General features: G+C 40.4%; 1 protein-coding gene across 1 annotated transcript in view; it reads left to right on the top strand.

The window, feature by feature from the left end:
- LOC119739334 (CAP-Gly domain-containing linker protein 1-like) overlaps positions 1-18,504 on the top strand; it is a 41,509-nt gene that overhangs the window by 2,868 nt on the left and 20,137 nt on the right. Inside the window, exon 3 of the mRNA XM_038214225.1 lies at positions 16,873-16,935. Coding sequence (XP_038070153.1) covers positions 16,873-16,935 — 63 coding nt within the window. The remainder of the gene's footprint in view (positions 1-16,872; positions 16,936-18,504) is intronic.

Genomic DNA, 18,504 nt, shown 5'->3' with positions numbered 1-18,504 from the left:
GCCAAGCTGGTTTGGTAGACCGTCGCTGATTGGTTGATGAAAAGTTCCATTTAGAAGCCAATCTCTGATTGGCCCAGAAGTTCATTTAATACCAAGGAAGTAGGATTGCCAAAGGAACAACAGCTTCACTACCAGGGCGCCGTGCACCTGTGTGAATGTGTTGATTCGTATAGTCGCTGCTGGAAATTCAGATAAGAAAGTCGCATGTTCTCTCAAAAATACTGTTCAAAATCTTAAAGGGAGTATACAGCATTTGCTTTTGCTGTAATTTTCAGAAAAGGAAGGATTTGGGGTTAGTACCGTATGTTACAGCAAATATTGTTAAACTGACTTGTTTCATGTTTTGGCTTGTAGATGCTGGAAAAACCAAGAAAACCAATCATGTTCTTGTAGTCTGGTTCCCTGACCCCACTTAAGATGAAACGGAGCAATTTATAGACTTTGGGGAATTGTGAGGTCAAATAATCAGGCTAGCAGGCATGGTACCCCTCCACAGGTGTGTAATCAATTGAAAAGAAAATGAAGAATAACTAAATATAATAAACTAGGAGCAATTTTTGGGGAAAAAAAATTTTTTTTCCAATGCTGGTCGGCCTATATAACGATCCTAACTAAAGTTGGGATCGTCCCATTGTTGGAATGGTCCCAACTACGTGTATAAGGATCCTAACTGTAGTTTGGATTGTCCCAACTACAGTTGGGAGCACTGCTGGGCTGTGCTTGGGGACAATCTCTGGAAAATGAAGAATAATAAGGGACGTTTTTGGTTGTTGACAAATATATTTCAATGATGAAACCACATCAAGCTGTCAAGAATGGGCAATCTTTTCAGTTGAAGAATTTGGTCCATTCCTGTTTTTGTAGTACCGCGTATTAACCACCGTGAAGTGAATCAATTTCTTTTCATGAATTAATCCCAACTGCAATTCTGCTGGTAGTCAAGAAGGATGACCATTAATTTAAAGTGAGCCCTCTCTTGTCTGAAAAGGGCATAATGTTTTTTTTTGTATGCTCTGTGTCACTTTGCAGTAGTGAATACACGCCGGGCCTAAGTTTGATAATGAATGGGTCTTATTGACGTCAAGTACCGGTATTTAAACCCCAGGTTATGAATCCCGGATGCATAGATAGATGGGTATCTTGACTTCATCTCCAGAGGTTTTGACCCATCTGTAAATGGTTAAGATCAGGGGTGAGATTTGTCAGGTTTATTCCTGATTTCAGGATTTTTAAAAAAATAAAGACTCCCTGAAAACTGGATTTCTTCAGGTTTAACTGTAAAGGTGTTTTTACTTTTAAAGGTGATTTCTCAAATTGTGTGCATTTTGTTTTCGTTTGAAGCGCAATAAAAGTGCTCAAAATCTAAGGATGCTTAACAACCAACCCGATGAAGTTTTAGCTCCGTGAGTACTATATTGAGAAAACCCAAATATAAAGGATGTCGATTTTCAGTTCAAAAAGTGCCAGGTCAAATGTTGAATTGTGCCCTCTCGTGACACTTTCTCGAGATCAGCATTTGGGACTTGATTCTCATTCAGCCGAGGTCTACCGGTATGTCACACAGTGAACCGACGAATAATAGCAGCTGTGTGTGTGCGTAGTCTCAACGCTTGCACCCATTCACGGATCCGCCCAATTACAAACCAACTTCAAACGGAAATTTTCCCAAAATGTGTCAACTGACACATTTTTGGAAATGATATTGCTTTATTGTTTTCTTCAAAGTGACAGCATGCTAGAAAGAATAATTTCACAGAAAGTTTAGTGCCATTACTATCTTTAAACCAAGTAAGCTTTTTAACAATAATTTGGTCGGTTACTTTTTGGATAGCTGCAACAGTGCGAATGGTCCACTCTTTGTAAAAGGTGCCTTTTAGACAAATTTACACATAAGACTCCAAGTTGCTCCATGCTTTTGTGTCCAAATTCAAGCAGTGTCTTCCATCTGTCAGTCATGAAAATTTACTGCAAATATAACAAATAAAAACAAATCGTATCTGCTTTGCAACCTGATTTCAATGATTAATGTGGAAGTTTTACATGTGGGCTTTTTGAAGATCGAAAGATAAAGTTCATTTTGCATTTGTAGAAATTACAATGTACAGGCACCTGCGAAACGTAACTGTAGGCCCTATAGATGTACATATGTACATAACTACCTGTCTTGCAGAAAACCTAGTCATGATGAACTTTACTTTGGCGTATGATGTGGATGTTTTCCATGGCCCTAGCCCTAACAGTCCTGAATCCTCCAATTTTAATACATTTTTGCAAAATAACTCTTAACGCGCCCTCTGCATTGAGTTAAAATAATTATTAATTTTAACGTACTTATTGAAGATATTTATTGAAAGGCAGTGGCTATTGTTACGGCAGCCGTAAAGCAATTTTCAACTGCTATTGTTACGGCATTGCAAAAACACCATTGTGAATCTATATCAACCGTCTGGTTCCCTGACCTAATAGTTTTCAATGTCAGGATCTTTGGCTGTTGGGAACCATCAACCGAATGGTTCTCGGACTTTATTTCCTTTAAAAAAAAAAAATCCTCCTAAGCCACTGATTACAAAGAAGAAAATAAAATGAACAATTTGATTTAAAAAAAGCATAAGTATAAAACCAAAAAAAGATAAAAAATTTCGCAGTGCGGACTCGATCCCGGAACCTATGACATTGTAACTGAACGGTTATCAATTGAGCTACCGAAGCACTGTGGTTGGACAGGCAGTTATACAATGTAAATGTAATATTTGCAATGGTGTTTTTGCAATGCCGTAACGATAGCAGTTGAAAATTGCGTTGTGGCTGCCGTAATGATAGCCACTAGGTTATTGAAAAGATCAATAACAGAAATAAACTGTACATATGTAGTTCGAGAAAATATTCAGTTGTTTGTTCATGATCTATTTTCAGCCATTTGAATGATGTACGAAACCTCTTTCATATCTGGAGCACATGTAACATAAATTTCTGTACACGTATGGATCTCCCTGTGGTCGGGAGATAGGTGTTCTAAAACAATTCGTGGATGCAATGTCATGTTTCATTTGTACATTTGCATCATCCTGATATAAAAACCAGTTATGTGTTGCCAGAAATATGTACCCCAACACTGAATAAATTTGGGGCCCAAATTATTCAATGTAATTTGAGAATTAGGCCACTAGAGCTAATACAATTACGTGCGTGTAATTCATCCCCCACTACAACATCGTGTGTGTGTACGGGGGGTGTGTGTATGCGCGTATGTGTGTGCTGCAGCGCGGGGATCTGTCCGCCGTACTAGCTCCCCGCCGCTAATAATATAGAGTACAGTGACTGGCGGAATTGGGTGATTCACCAAAACACTCACAAGCGCAGCTGAAAAAGTCAATACCACCTAGCGATGCCCCGCTGATTGCCAGCCGGGGAGAAGCCCCAAAGAGGAGAGAAAGTGGACATTGTGCATCTTGAGTGAAGGACCCTCCAATTCCCTGAGTCTGCAGCAAGGAACGATCTAGTGAAAGTAGAGAAAGAGAGAGAGAGAGAGAGAGAGTGAGATGAGGAGGGAAGATGTAGAATAGAGAAACGAGGAGGGGATAAGATGGGAAGAACTAAATTTATTCGAGTCAATCAGAGGTTGTTTTTTTTTTTTTTTTTTTTTTGCATTTTGTTGACACGACAGTAATTGACAAGTGTTGACTCTGCCATTTCCTGAGCAGGGCCGACTCGACTCCCCAGCTCTTGCTCTGGCTTGATGTCTGATGCAGGGCAGTCTAGCAGTAGGATGGAATATCTGCCGAGAGTGGTGGTTTTGGTAGATAAAGGGGGTACGGTGCTGTAGAGTGGGGTTAAAAATGGATAAATTGGTATGGAGATATGGCTATCGGAAGCAGGATTTTGAGATTTGAGGATTAGGCTCTTATCAGGACATACTGGTTTGTTAGAGTCAAGTCAAGAGAAGGAGGTGAACAAGAAAAGGAAAACAAAAAGAAAAAAAAACATAACTTGATTTTTACCGTACAATTTACCTACGGTATTAATGTGCTGTGAGATTTACCCTAATGATGCTTAATCCAGTGATATCTTTCAATGTGCAAATTTCGTTACATTTTTGTTAATTTATCAGAGCTGCATCAAAAGTCCCTTTGTGTGATGTCTGATTCTTGTAGGATACATTGTTCTATTGTTTGATTTGGTTGGCTCCAGAGAAAATCTAAACATTTTAGGGTTATTCGTATAATTTGTTAGTGCCGCTGCAGCTAAAGCACATTGGTTTGACAAATTTATACAAGACACAGCATCTGGTGCATTATCACAAATTCATCTTCACACAACTTGTTTTTAAATAAAGATCCTTCATCGCGCTCAACTCCACTCCTCCTCCTCTTCTCCTCCTTACACCCCAACCCCAGTCCCCCTCCCCCCCCCCCTCCCCACCCCCAAAACCAAAATCACCTCGCTTGCCTCTCCCTCTCTCTCCCGGCCGTCCACAGTTTGCGCAGTCGTGTGTGCATAGCTGAAAGGACGATATTTGCATTGATGCTATCCCCAGCAAGTGAGTAATTAAGGCAGTCCCATATTGACTCTGTGCTAGGAATGTGTGCTAATTGACAGGCCTTTCTGACATGCACAAGTAGCTTGTCCTCGGATGCCCCCTCAGATGTGTCAACGCACTCACTGACCCAGCTTTTTGGGCCAAGCGCCACTGAATATTTTATTATTTTAATCAGCTATTTCTTCTCTCTCCCTCTCCTTTTTTTTTTTTTTTATAAACTAAGCGAAAGCCGTCGCCCATGTGCAAGGGATCGTGCGATAAACCAGACTTAATCAAAGACCGAATCATATTACATGCAATTCGGACGGGACAATAATTCATTATGATGCTGGCGCTCTCATGTTTTTTAAGATTTCTTATCACCTTTTTACAAGCCGAGATTTTTTTTAATTTTTCATTTATTTATCGAGGGCATCTTTCACCTGTTCTTAGTAATAGTGAACATTGTGGTTGGGTTCATCTTGCACCTGAATTCATTGTTATGCTGTTAATTCCATCGCCCGAATCTGCCGTACCTGAATTATTTAACAAGCACCTTCATCAACACATCAATCATATCTTGGGGGGTGCCCCCCCCTCATCCAAGAAGTGGGATAATGGGAAATACATGATGAAGTTTGGTGAATGATATACGGCTAACAGAATAAAGCAGGAGCCGTTTGATTGCCTTTGTATTTTTGTTGAAATTACATTTCCCCCAAAAGAATTTATGTTAAAATAAAACAAGTTCCAGATTCGGCATTAGCGTTTAATGTTTGTCTAAATGTTGTGAACCCACTTTGCATATCTTCACTTGGCAAGAAAATTGTAATTTATACAGTAAGCATTAAATGCCAATGGATTTTGAACTTTAACATTTAGGATAAAGGAATAAGGATCATTTATTAAGGGAATAAATGTGTGCTTGACCCGTTTTAAACTTACTTGTTTAATACTGGCCAAGCACATATTTATTCCCATTCGTAAGTACCTTTCGGTCAAAAAGTTAAAAAAAAGTCAAAAATTCACAAAAATTTCCAAAGATTTTGTTCAACAATTTCATTTCATATTTGGTGAAACACCCCTCTGGCCATGTCGACGGTATGTGCCTCGCGTGAAGATATGGAAATTGGCATGCACGAGACACATACATGTACTGCGCGATATGGCGCAGAACGTTTTACCAGTCCATGTGACGGGCTCTCGTCCCATAGCAATGGGCAAGGTATTTATGCATTGTTGTTGAATTTGTTGATTGGTTAATTGTTGGTTCATTTGTTCTTTTTGGTGTGCACTCTTTTAATATGCGCTCACAAAATTGTTATCAATGACAAATACTAGAAGCTCAAAATTATTCCCCTGACACTCAGTTTGGGCAAGACAGGGATGCTGCAGGGTGACAAGGGGAGGGGGGGGGGAGAGAGAAGGAGGGAGGGGGTGCATGGAACTATTGTAAATTGGTTACATTGTTTTGATTGTCCAACATGTACCATCAAACACACTAAGGAAGTCCCTCTGTTGTCGATTTTGGGGAAAAAAGGGCAAGTGAGGCTTGTCCGCAAGAGTTCCGATAATTGACAAATTGGCTTTTTCGTGTATTTTTAGATACCCACCCTAGGGAGATATTTACTGTGCCCCTCCCAGGAATGGTCCAGCGTCCATGACTAAGACGCTGGTTCTGCAGCCTTTGCTCATCTTTCAGCTTCCTTAAAGTTTGACTTCGTGTCCCGTAAAAGGATTTCAAAAATTGTCATATCATTCCTTCACTGAGAAATCCCTGACATTCTTGTGTTTAATCACTTGATATTAACCATCCCGCAGCAAACCAGTTTTAAATCAGCACAACCCGGGATGAATTTATATCACGGGAAGATGCAGAACCAGTCCGGATGCTGCTTGACCAACTTTCCAACTTTCAATATGCACAGCATCTAGCAGGGTTTTATATTTGATTAATCTGTATTGGAAGCGAAGCATAAAAACGGGCAAAAAAAGGCACAGAGGTTTCTGTAGGTCATACGGTCACATTTACTAAGTCACTGCCCCTCTGAAAAAAAAATTTGAAAAATAAAAAAGTATTAGCTCAAGTCCCAGGACAGATGCACAGCACATCCCATCACTTATCTTGGCACGGATTCGGGACTCGTCTTAATGTGCCATATTATTGCAGGAAGGAAGCCGATCGTTCGAGCCAGTGAATACAGTTGTTGGTTTCCTGTGTGAAGTACCCGGGCCAGTCACAGGTCTTTAAGTCTGCTCGGCTCTGACATCCCGGGGTTTAGGGGGAAGGGTACGTAAGGGCACCGAGGGCAAATTGTGGGTGGAGGGTAGGAGTTGTGTTTAGGAATGTTTTTGGGAGGGGATGCAGAAGTTTGACAAATGAGGTTAGGTTTTTTTGGGGGGTGGGACTAAGGGGCTTAAGTGCCCTCCCCCTTACCTAATGCCGGCTAAGGGAAGGGCACTGAGTGGTGGGTTGGAGGATGGGATAGGTGTGTATTGAGGAAGGGAGTGCAGAACTGATGAAAATCAGATTTGACCAGTGGGGAGTCCCACCATGGGGGTTTCATTGCCTTCACCTTACCCAGTGTCTGGGTAAAGGGGGAAGTGCATGTAAGGGTACCGATTGGTGGGTGGTGGGTTGGGTGCTCGGACAGGTGTGTGATTGGGAGGGGATGCAGTTATTATGGTTGTGGGGGTGGGGCCATGGGGGTTCATTGCCTTCACCTTACCCAGTGTCTGGGTGAAGGGGGAAGGGCATGTAAGGGTACCGATTGGTGGGTGGTGGGTTGGGTGCTCAGATAGGTGTGTGTTTGGGAGGAGATGCAGTTATTGTGGTTGTAGGGGTGGGGCCATAGGGGTTTCTTTGCCTTCACCTTACCCAGTGTCTGGGTAAAGGGGGGAGGGTATTTAAGGACACTGGGTGGTGGGTGACACTGGGTGGTTGGTTGGGTGCTCAGATAGGTGTGTGTTTGGGAGGGGATGCAGTTATTGTGGTTGTAGGGGTGGGGCCATAGGGGTTTCTTGCCTTCACTTTACCCCATGTCTGGGTAAAGTGAGAAAGCCTGTAAAGGCACTGAGGACAAGTTGTGGGCAGCAGTTGGAGACGTGTAGGGGGAGAGTCAGGGGTCTAGCATTTAAGTGAATGAGATTTCATTTGATTTAAGAGAGACCCTGGATTTAACGAGGGAGGGACACAGAAGAGTTGTCATCCTAAGCCAACAATATGTCCATCACAAGAAATCATAAGTTGTGACAAGCCAAGCCAATCACAAGTCTGACGTCAATCATCAAGCTATTCAAATGAGCTGTGACCTTTGTCACTTGTTCATCTCCTGTTACTTCTGACCTGATTGAGATTTGACTTGTGATTGATTCGTGATTTTGAAATATAAAAGGACTTGCTGTCAAGACCTTTGTACATGTACTTGGGGACACAATTTTAGTCAAGGTTAATGTACACATGTACCGGTACATGTATTCTTCATGGAGACCGAGACGGGGGTAATATTAGGGGCTTAAATGATGGGTACCGGGTACTTGCAGTACCAGAGGAGTAGCTTTATTCCATGTCTTTCAAATAGATTAGATTAGATTTCTTTATTGTCATGCTCAAAATTACATGAAAATTGATAGAGTTCTTATGAGTTCATGGGGGTTACCCTCCTGCTATCTGAACAGTCACAGACAGTCAAAAAATCAATCCTGTTCCCCTGCCATGCCTTTTTCACAGGCTAGACACCAACAGTCGGATCATTATTCCAAGCAAGCACTGTGACTAATCAAATTCAGTCAACCAGCCAAAACTGGCAAGTGGTGGGCACAGCTGGCTCATCAGTCACCTGCAGCATAGCTGTTTCAAGTTACATAAACAGTCACTACCAGCCAATCCTACTTCATGTACCAGTAGGCTGGGAGCTCTCACTGTTGAAAACAGTCACTTGATTGATTTTGACTGAAAGGACAATTTGGCTCAAAATGTAAGTTTGCATAGGAGGGTTAATGAAAGTATGGAACAAAATAAGATTTTAAACCAAAAGTTCGAAAGGAAGTTTGGCCGGGACAGTGATGCATTACTAAGACCTGCTTCCCCTGTTTTAGTTTCCATCTCTCATCAGTGAAACAAACAACAACAGGACTGTTAATTACTGCACACTCTTTAAGTGGTAGTATCCTTTGTGAGGTCTGATGTTTATTGGAAACAGCGTGGGGGGAGGGGTTGATTTGTTTATAAAATTTTAATTCAAGTTGTCATATTTATTTGATTGTTTTCCTCCAAATTTGCCGGGGGCTGGATTCCGTCAGGCGGGCAGTCTGACAAGTGGATTGGACAATGGCAATTTGAGCTCTGAGACCTGAGTGCATGACCGCTTCATATAACGGGTCATCTGGGTCCAGAAATACTGACGAAGAACCAGTGACAAGACGTCATGATTATTCATTGATGGCACATCGGCAATTGGTGGACGGAGGAATGCCAGTAGTGATCACACTATGATTCTTGCAGGATCACTCAACAGGACCTCCCTGCCTGTCAATCAAACAAGTGCTCATTGGCCAATTGCAATTATGATTTTAGGTCAGGTGACCAAAAGTGGGCGGGGCTTATGACCAAATCTTGAATGGAATGGTCCATCTGGAATGGTCCATTCCACAGAGCAGCAAGTTTGTTCCCTATTTCTTGGTCACTTATGCCCTTCTGTTTTACCAAAGAGACAAATTCATACTGACTTTGAAGGATAGGAAATGTGGTCTTCAAGAAACATAAGTTGTCTTTCCCAATAAACGTGTGTATTCCAAAATAGTTTCATCAGTTAAAAGAGTGACATGGTTTTCAACACAATCACTTGCATAATTTGTGGCAAATGACTACTTCGCTGTTCCAGATAAAAGAAAACAAGTGCGAGTGCACAATAAGCTCTAGCTGTCTTGCATGAAAGTCTCGCGTAACGTTGACTGGAGACCGTGCGCACAAACCCGGGCCGCTGTCCCACGCGAAAATCACGCTGCGCTATTAAGTCTGTTCCCGAAAATTGTCCAAAATAAGCCCCCTATTAAAGTTTCCCATAAAATATAGCCTGCTATATAGCGCAGTATATAGCGCGTTTCATATACCAAGTGACTATAACATTACTGCACAAAGTTTGCCTCCGTTTACAAAATTTTGATAAATAACCTTATGAATTGTTACCAACAATTTCAGTTTTAGTTATTTTGTTTGCTTTTTTTTTTGAAAATTAAAATTTGGTACTGATATTTTATGGGAAACTCATTAGGTGGCTCGTTTTTGGTCAATTTTCTGGGGACGGACCGACGGACCAACCGACCAACCGATCACCAAGTGACATGTACATGTACATGTAGAAGCTCCTGCCAGAGCTTAAAAAAGGAAAAATCATAGAAAAGGCCAAAAAAAAAAGTCTCCGGTTTCTGGTATGCGCGCGCGTCGCCGTAGCCATGCGCGTCGGCAAAATGAAAAAGTTTTTTTTTCAATGAAAGATGATGTCTCAAAACTGCCAAACTCACTGTTTGACTGGAATCCTGCTGCTGCACAATTTTAACGTGTTTTTAGATTGGGTTATGGTCGAGAATAAGCTTTATGTGGCCTCTCTGGACTCCCATATATTTGCACTAAGTTTAGTCGGGCACCATTTGCAGTCATCAGCCGACATTTGAAGCAAAAAAATCAGGTAAAAGAAAGAAAAACAAGCCGCGTCGCCGCACCACTTTTTGGGCAAGCTCCATACCAGAAACTGGAGACTTTTTTTTTTGGCCAAAGAAAAATGGTCAATATCTAGATTCATCTTTCCTTACCTATTTTTTCCCACCCTTTTTTTAATAAAAAACCTGGCTGCAATGCTGTAATAAAGGAAAAGTTTGCCATCAGCCAGCACCCAATACCACGAAGGCAGCCTGGCTAACAATGAAGGAAATTGAGGTGTCCGAGAACATTTTGCCTGCGGCATTTTCCCACCCCCTCATCCCCCACTTCTCAACCTACAGGTACCCCCCCCCCCCACCTTCCCAGCCTACAACCCAATGTGTTTGGTTTTTTAATTTGAGCGAGGCAAGTACTCATTTGCCAGCACCTCTTAGAGTGGTGTTAGTTTTTGAGTTAGCGGGTAAAGTGAATGCCTTATCAGTTTACTCGTCCTTTAGATTGGACAGTGCAGTGGCCTCCGCGTCTCACAATTGATGTCTTACATGTACTGGTGTGTCGTAGGGCAAGAGCAGCTTCAAAATTGGCAGTTTTGCTCCCTTGACCGAAGATACTTTAAAAAAAATAGAAAGTCAAGTACATGTTGTAGGTTTTGAAAGTTACAACAACAGAAATAAAAACATTTGTCAACATGTGCGACTTTGTGCTTGCAGTGCTAGTGCAGACATTCTGCTTTCACACCATGCCAGAATGCACAATGCGTACCAAAATCCCTTGCCAACATATGAAATGCAAAATGTTGGCGCAGGATTTTCCCCTTTTTTAAAGGAAAGATACAACATTTGCAAACGTCAAAAAACCAAACTACCAATTGTTATGAAATACCTTACTGGAGTGTTAAGATGAATGACAGTCTAAAGCATCCTGTAAAATCATGGAACCTGGTGTGCTGTCATTTTCAAGAAAAGTGGTGTTTTTTTTGTTGAAAATACTGCCCCCAATTTACTGTATTGGGTTAGTCCACATTTTGTTTGCAATCGATCACACGCCTATGAACAGGTACAAGCCAGCTAGACAGGGTCCCTGACCTTACAATTCCCCGACATCTATAAATTACTCTGTTTCATCTAAGTGGGGTCAGGGAACTAGACTACAGGAACACGACTGTTTTTCTTGGCTTTTCCAGCATCTGTGAACACAAAACTTCAGACAAAATCAGTGTAACAACATTTGCTATAAACTACAAACCCCCCCCCCCCCAATCCATCCATTTCTGAAAATTACAGCAAAACCAAATGTTGTGTATTCCCGTTGAGTGAGGAAAGACTCTTCAGTTACAGTATGCACGTCCATAAAATTTGAAAAATGAATAAAACTGCTACAAAAAAATGCTTGTACTGACATAATTGACCTGAAATAGACAAATAAAAAAGTTAAAAAGGTCTGACGTTTCGACGAGTAGTGTCTTTCTCAATGAAAAAAAAAAGCCAACTGCTAGTGTTGAAACATCAGGCCCACTGACTTTTTGATTTCCATAACATTTGGCTCAAGAGTACTGCACGATCCATCTCTAAATGTCTTCTCTCATAAAGTTAACTGACCTACAATGTGTACACGGAGATGCACCAATCCTTCAAAAACCCTGCCGGTAATTGAAATTTATTTTCTTTTTCAAAACCAGACATGTTTACCCAACCAGCTTTGCCAGATGAGACACATTATTATTTTTTTTTCTTTTTCCAAATCAGCAAAACATCCTGGATGGCAACATTGGGCAGATAGACTCTACGTTTCCCGAATTAGTTTTTTTCTTCTCTCTCTTCTAATTCTAGAGTCTGCTTTTGCCAAACCAATCAGCCGTTTACAGGGGCATGTCCTCAAATGAGGTCAACCTCCCCAGCCCAAGTGAGCTGTGAATTACAATACATCTGCAAGCAATTAAGTTGTAGAATAGATGCCCAGATATACTCAGCCAGAGTAATTTCCCCCAGACTTCCTCTCTCTGCGTCCCCCCCCCCCCCCCCCACCTTCAGCTTTGGAATACATTTAGCACCAAGGAAGGAAATTTAATTAGAAATGGCTAATGGCTGTGTAGGATAAAGTAGATGAGCAAGCACCTCTTAATGTAGGTCGTGCGGAGCTGCCGCGTGAGCCCGTGCGCAAACACGGACGTGCACAAACATGGTGATACACACGCCGACAATCCCCTCCATGCATGGCCCCCTTCACATTCATACCCTCCCCCTCCCCCTCCTCCCTACTCTTTTGAAAGAGCTTTCTGATTCTGACAATTATTTTTTCTCGAAGGTAGAGTACATCATTTGCTATCCAAAAAGTAACTGACAAATTATTGTTGAAAAACATACTTGGTTTAAATATAGTAATGGCAACTAACTCCCTGTGAAATTATTCTCTCTGGTATGCTGTCATTTTGAAGAAAACAATGAAAGAAGTTCATTTCCAAAGATGCGTCTAAAGACGCGTTTTTGGGAAATTTCCGTCAGTAGTTCGTTTTCTTTTAATTCTGCGACGCCATGAAAGGGTGCACGCGCAAGCATTGACACGACGCACACGTGAGCGCGGTTGCTACAATTCATAGGTTCAGTGCGTGACTTCGCGTAGCTGCAATCGGCTGAATGAGAACATGTCCCTGTCTCTGATTTCGGGCGCAATTCAAAACGGCAACTTTTGAATTGAAATTGAGATCCTAGAATATTGTTTTCTCAGAATATTTACCTGATGTAGCTAAAACTACATCAGGTTAGTTGTTAAGGATTTTAGATTGTGAGCACTTATGTTGCTTCAAATGACATAAATTGACCAATGATGTACATGTTCTCTACCTTTAAACATTGATCCATTTTCTTTACAAACATGTGGAAAGGGCTGCAAGGTATTTCAACTGTCATTTTTGTATTTTGTATTTGTATTTTTTTTTGGAAAAAGCATTTTACTTTTTGATTGTGGCTGCCATAGCCCCGGCACTGTGCATTATTCATGAACAAGGCATCCTAAATGATTGCAGTGTCAACAAAAAATGCCGATACTACCCTCAACTTCTTGTCAATCACTGTGAAAACTGTCTGGTCCATATGGAATAGACAATTGCGACACACGCACCAAAAAGAACACGCTCGCTCACAAACAACCCCCACATCGGAAGTAACAAAGCAGTGATTACGCACATCCACGTACTGTACACGAACTGCACTTGTAATTCCTTTTTTTTTTTTCTTCTTCTTCGTTTTCTTCTTCCTGTCCTAATTGCTGTGGTGTATATGAAACACTTTTACTTTCTTGTTCCCTCTTCACCCTTTCCCTTTCCCCCACGGTTGGTCGTACTACCTCCGGGATCGATATTACTGGATGCGCTCCCAGGTTGGGTCATTATTGAGCAAACACTTAACCAAGCTTAGATCATGCCACCAGCTTGCGCTGGCACTAATCAGCGAGTACTGGGAAGTACTACTCGACGTTTCTCTCGATGACTAAATGAAAAAAGAAAAAAAAGAAGAAGAAGGAAGAACTGTAAGAAGGAAAGACAATATCTGGAGCGTGTACCTGCATTTAATTAAGCAACCGGCACGATTTGCTTGGTACACTTTCGTTGTGTGTGTTGAGTGTAGCCTCTTTCTTTTTTTTTCTTGTGCTGAGGACGCGTGATTGCAATTTCTGATGGGTCTTTATGATGTTGCCGTGATTGAATCAAGGGTGCTGAAATAATGGACCGGAATTAAGAATCGAGATGCCCGGCCGGGGGGGCTTCTGAGGAAAGTGGGAAGCTGTTCGAATGTTTTTGTCCCATTTCCAGTTTCCGAGTGGGATTCCTAAACTGGATCATCAGCTGACCTCAGAAACCTCAAAAATCTTGCTTAGTGGGTGTCGTTACCCCCCCCCCTCGAAAAAGAAACGTGTTCAGATAAAACCCAGAAGCATCCCTAACAAAAACAATTAGTCAAATTAATAGTAAACCTTCTTTATTTGACTGCATGTACACCACTTTGGTTCCATGTTATATTATGATTACGACGGAAATGTTGATGAATTCTTGGCGTCATGTTTGAGATGTTAGTTTGGAAACCCTCAAAACAATGCAAAAACTTTCACAAGAACACAGAAGCAACACTTAGGCCCCCTAATATTAATTAATTAATAAGTAGGAAATGAATTGTGTATCCCAGTTTGTCTTTTTCCTCGTTCAACGAAAATACCCTCCACCCTCACCGTCTGGTTTCAGTGCCTCCGAATTACGTACCAAGTTTACCCCCACTTCAAATAAAAAAACCTCATTGGAACAGTTTCTCATCTGCTGCGATGTGGGCAATGACACTAGATCGCTGCATTTGATTCCCCCCCCCCCCCCCAGTCTGTGACTTATAGCTTTCTTCGTGTTTTGCATATAATTATGATTAATCACTCAGTTGGCCAAAATTGTCTTTGTCTCTGTCAGAAAACTGTCAGTGCTGTCTCCGCTTCCTGATTGAAGTATCCCTTTTAATTTTGGGCCTGTCATTCCCACAACTCTGATACATCAATGACAGCGCTTTGCCTGGCAGTTCGCATGTGAAATACAGGCCAAACCCAGCCAAACCAGAAATAAAAAAGAAAAGAGGCTTCTGTGTGTTTTATCTGCCGCCCTCTATCTACAGTTCTTTTTTTATATCAAACCTTTTTTCTCTCATTCTACATTGGTCCCGCATACAGTAAATGTCAGTACACGATCTTTAAATTCATTTATACATTAGAAATACAGTGAGATTACATGATCCGCATCATGTATACATCCATTGGGCTGTGAGAATTTATCAAATCTTCCAGTCAAGTGTAGCATCAAACACCAGCTTGCAAGTGTAAGATCTGTTTTTGATTCACCGCTGAGTGGGGGAAATCTTCTCAAATTGATGTATGCGCTATGTATGCATGGGACGGGTTTGGTTGATTGTGGATCTCAAGTTTAAGAGTGTTTATTTGTACAGCGCTCAACGATCTTGCTGAAATAGTCGGACATATCTGCCGTGGCCCATTTAAAACAATCACATGGTCAAACCCTGCAATTTTTTTTTGTTCCTAAAATATTCACTTTGCCGTTTTCAGAATTAAAAAAAAGGGTTTTCCATCTGTCATTGCGTAAACTGCGCATGGACTACTGCTGTATTGTTTTTTTTATTGTAATTTTCAAAACTGTCTTTAAGAAATAAGGCTTTGAAATTGGTTAAATGCATACAAACTGTAAAATTGAAATGTATTCAACAATCTAAATGTACACTTCTTTGAATTTGGTGGCAAAGTTGAGTGTTCATGTACATGTAGGTCTATTTCTTGATTTGTCCAACCATGGTCCAACCGACAGTCGCAAAGGAATGGAAATCTCATTGTTCTCTCATCTTTTGTGATCTGAAATTCTACGTTTTTTGGTCTTTGAATACAAACTTACATGTAGCTCCCCCAACCCCTCATAAAGTAAATCAAGTTCAGTGTTTACCATTTTATCAACAAGTGGTAGGTGACAAATGTACATTTATCTAGTGCGAGGTTAACAAAAGTGGACCATTTTTATTTAACAATAATTCTCATTAAAGGTAGAGTATATGTCATTTGTGCATTTTTGTTGTTTGATTAAGCAACAGAAGTGCTCAAAATCTAAAGAACGGTGCTTAACAACTAACCTGATGAAGTTTTTGCTCTGTGAATGCTGTATATTCCAAGAAAACAATATTCTTGGATCTCGATTTCAATTCAAAAATTGCTGAGTCATGGGGTTTTATTTGCGCCCGAAATCAGCGTCCGGTACTAGTTCTCATTCAGCCGATTGCAGCTATGCAGTGTTACGCACTGAACCGACTGAATTATATCAACTGCACTGAATTATAGTAACCGCGCGCGTGTGTGTCGTGTCAACCCTTGCGCCCAGCCATTCACTGCTTCGCCGAGTTAAAGGGAATGTACATCATTGGCTTTTGCTGTAATTTTCAGAAATGAACTATTTGAGGGGTTAATATAATAGATCAAATATTGTTACACTGACATGTTTGAAGTTTTGTGTTTGAAAATGCTGGAAAAACCAAGAAAAACAAAAATGTTCAAGTAGTCTGGTTCCCTGACTCCACTAAGGATGAAATGGATCAATGTATTGATGGCGGAAAATTGTAAGGTAAGGGAACCAGTCTAGCTGGCCTGCACCCGTTCATGAACATGTAACCAATAGCAACCAAAACTTGGACTGAAAAAAATTGTAAATTTGGAGCAGTAGTTGAAAATAGTTGGGTTTTTCCAACGGTGGTCGGCCGACCACCGTTGGAAATGTATACAAAAATACCATTTTCTTGAAAATGACTTCACATCAGGTTCCATAATTTTACAGGATGCTTTAGACTGTCATTTGCCAACATCCTAGTAAGGTATTTTGTAAAAACTTAGTAGTTTTATTTTTCGATGTTTGCAAATGTTGTATTTTCCCTTTAAAAACGAACTATGGAAATTTCCAAAAATGCATCTGTAGACGCATCTTTGGAAATGACCTTCTTTTTATTGTTTTCTTCAAAATGACAGCATGCCAGAAGGAATCAGTTCAAAGGGAGTTTAGTGCCATTTCTACCATAAAACCAAGTTGCTTTACAACAATTATTTTGTCAGTTACTTTTTGGATAGCTGCAAATGATAAACTTTACCTTTAAAATGTCCTCAATATATTTCCTTCCAGATTATGCGGTTAGTGTCCTCAAAACTGGAGGCAGAAACGCAATGGCTTCAAGATCGGGAACAGGTAAGCTTTTGCTTCTTTGACTGCAATCAGGTTTTCTTTAGATAAGATTTTGGTCAATTTTTTTTTCTTCCTGTCTTGTTTATTTAAATAAGAAAGAAAGAAATTCTGTTTTCTGGGATCGAATTCATATTACTCCCCTGCAGGCATTGACTTAAAGGAAATACACAACGTTTGCTTTTGCTGTAATTTTCAGAAAAAGATAGATTTGTACATGTTGTAGGTCAGTCTGGTTTTTACCCATTCACAGGTGTGAAATCGATTATCAACAAAATGCGGACTAACTTAATATGGTAAATTTGGGGCAGTATTTGGAAAAAAAGCCATTTTTTTTCCAACCCTGGTTGGCCGACCAGCGATGGAAATTGATACCAATACCACATTTCTTGTAAATGACAGTACACCAGGTGCCATGATTTTACAGGGTGCTTTAGACAGTCATTCACTTACAGTTCAGTAAGGTGTTTCATAATAATTTGGTAGTTTTGTTTGTTGATGTTTGCAAATGTTGTATATATTCCCTTTCAGATGTGACAGGTGAATTTTCGCACTTTTCTCAAAGATGGTTAGGGAGACTCCGAAAAGCCTCCAAAAAAATCTTCATTCAAAAAAAGTCTCGGCACGCACATTTTGGCCAATATAAATATTAAAATACCCTAAATGTCCCAAATATTTCCAAATAAGAAAGATGAAGCCATATTGCAGTCTCCAATTTGCTCCGTCTTATTAATGTCCAAGGATGCGCTTTAATTCTTCTAAATTGCCTGCTTCAGTAACCCTTGGAGACAGGCCACATTGATGCAAACTCTTACGTGGCATAGTTATGTGCAACCCCTATTGTCATGGTAACATTATCCCGTATCGATTTTTGTGCATTTGTGTTACATTTTGTTGTCAAAACATTCACTACTGCATACATTTGCGGTGGATTTATGTCCACATGACAGGACCTACGTGCATATTACCCATCAGCTATTTCATGTTTTGACAACTACCCAAAAATTTGTAATTTTGAACGAAAACATGCAGTTTCTGTTGTTGAGATGCATCACACCCCCAGAAATAAATGACAGGAACCAAATACACAGTATGTAGTTCTGAAGTAAAAAAAAGAAGAGGAAATTGTTACAATTTCAGTTTTGTGTTTGTGATGCTCAAGCTAAAAAGCCTCGCGATCTGAAATCATTCAGTATAACCACAGAAATTGAGAACTTGATTTTCTGTTCACGTAGATCATGCAAATATATATACGGCAGAGCTCTATGGGGAAAAAGACTTGTACATTTAACACGTTCAAAAACTTAACAACTTTAAAACAAGGACCGTATAAAAATAGTGTTTTCGATTTAAAATCGTATTCTTACTAAATGCCTTGGTACTTGCCGAGAACGATCATTGCCATGATATCGTTTGTATTAAATACAAGATTACATTTTCAGAATGTTTTTCATATGTTGTATTAGAAGCCAAACAGGTAGTTCTTCCATTCAAGGCCAGATGTTGAGCAAAATTAAAATTTAAAAAAGGGGGGGATAATTTGTTATAGATGATTGCTATTTGCTGTTTCAATAC

This window comes from Patiria miniata, unplaced genomic scaffold (assembly GCF_015706575.1).
Source record: "Patiria miniata isolate m_02_andy unplaced genomic scaffold, ASM1570657v1 HiC_scaffold_30, whole genome shotgun sequence".
Lineage (NCBI taxonomy): Eukaryota > Metazoa > Echinodermata > Asteroidea > Valvatida > Asterinidae > Patiria > Patiria miniata.
The sequence above is the reverse complement of the archived record's forward strand: the minus strand, read 5'-3'. Positions and strand labels throughout refer to the sequence as shown.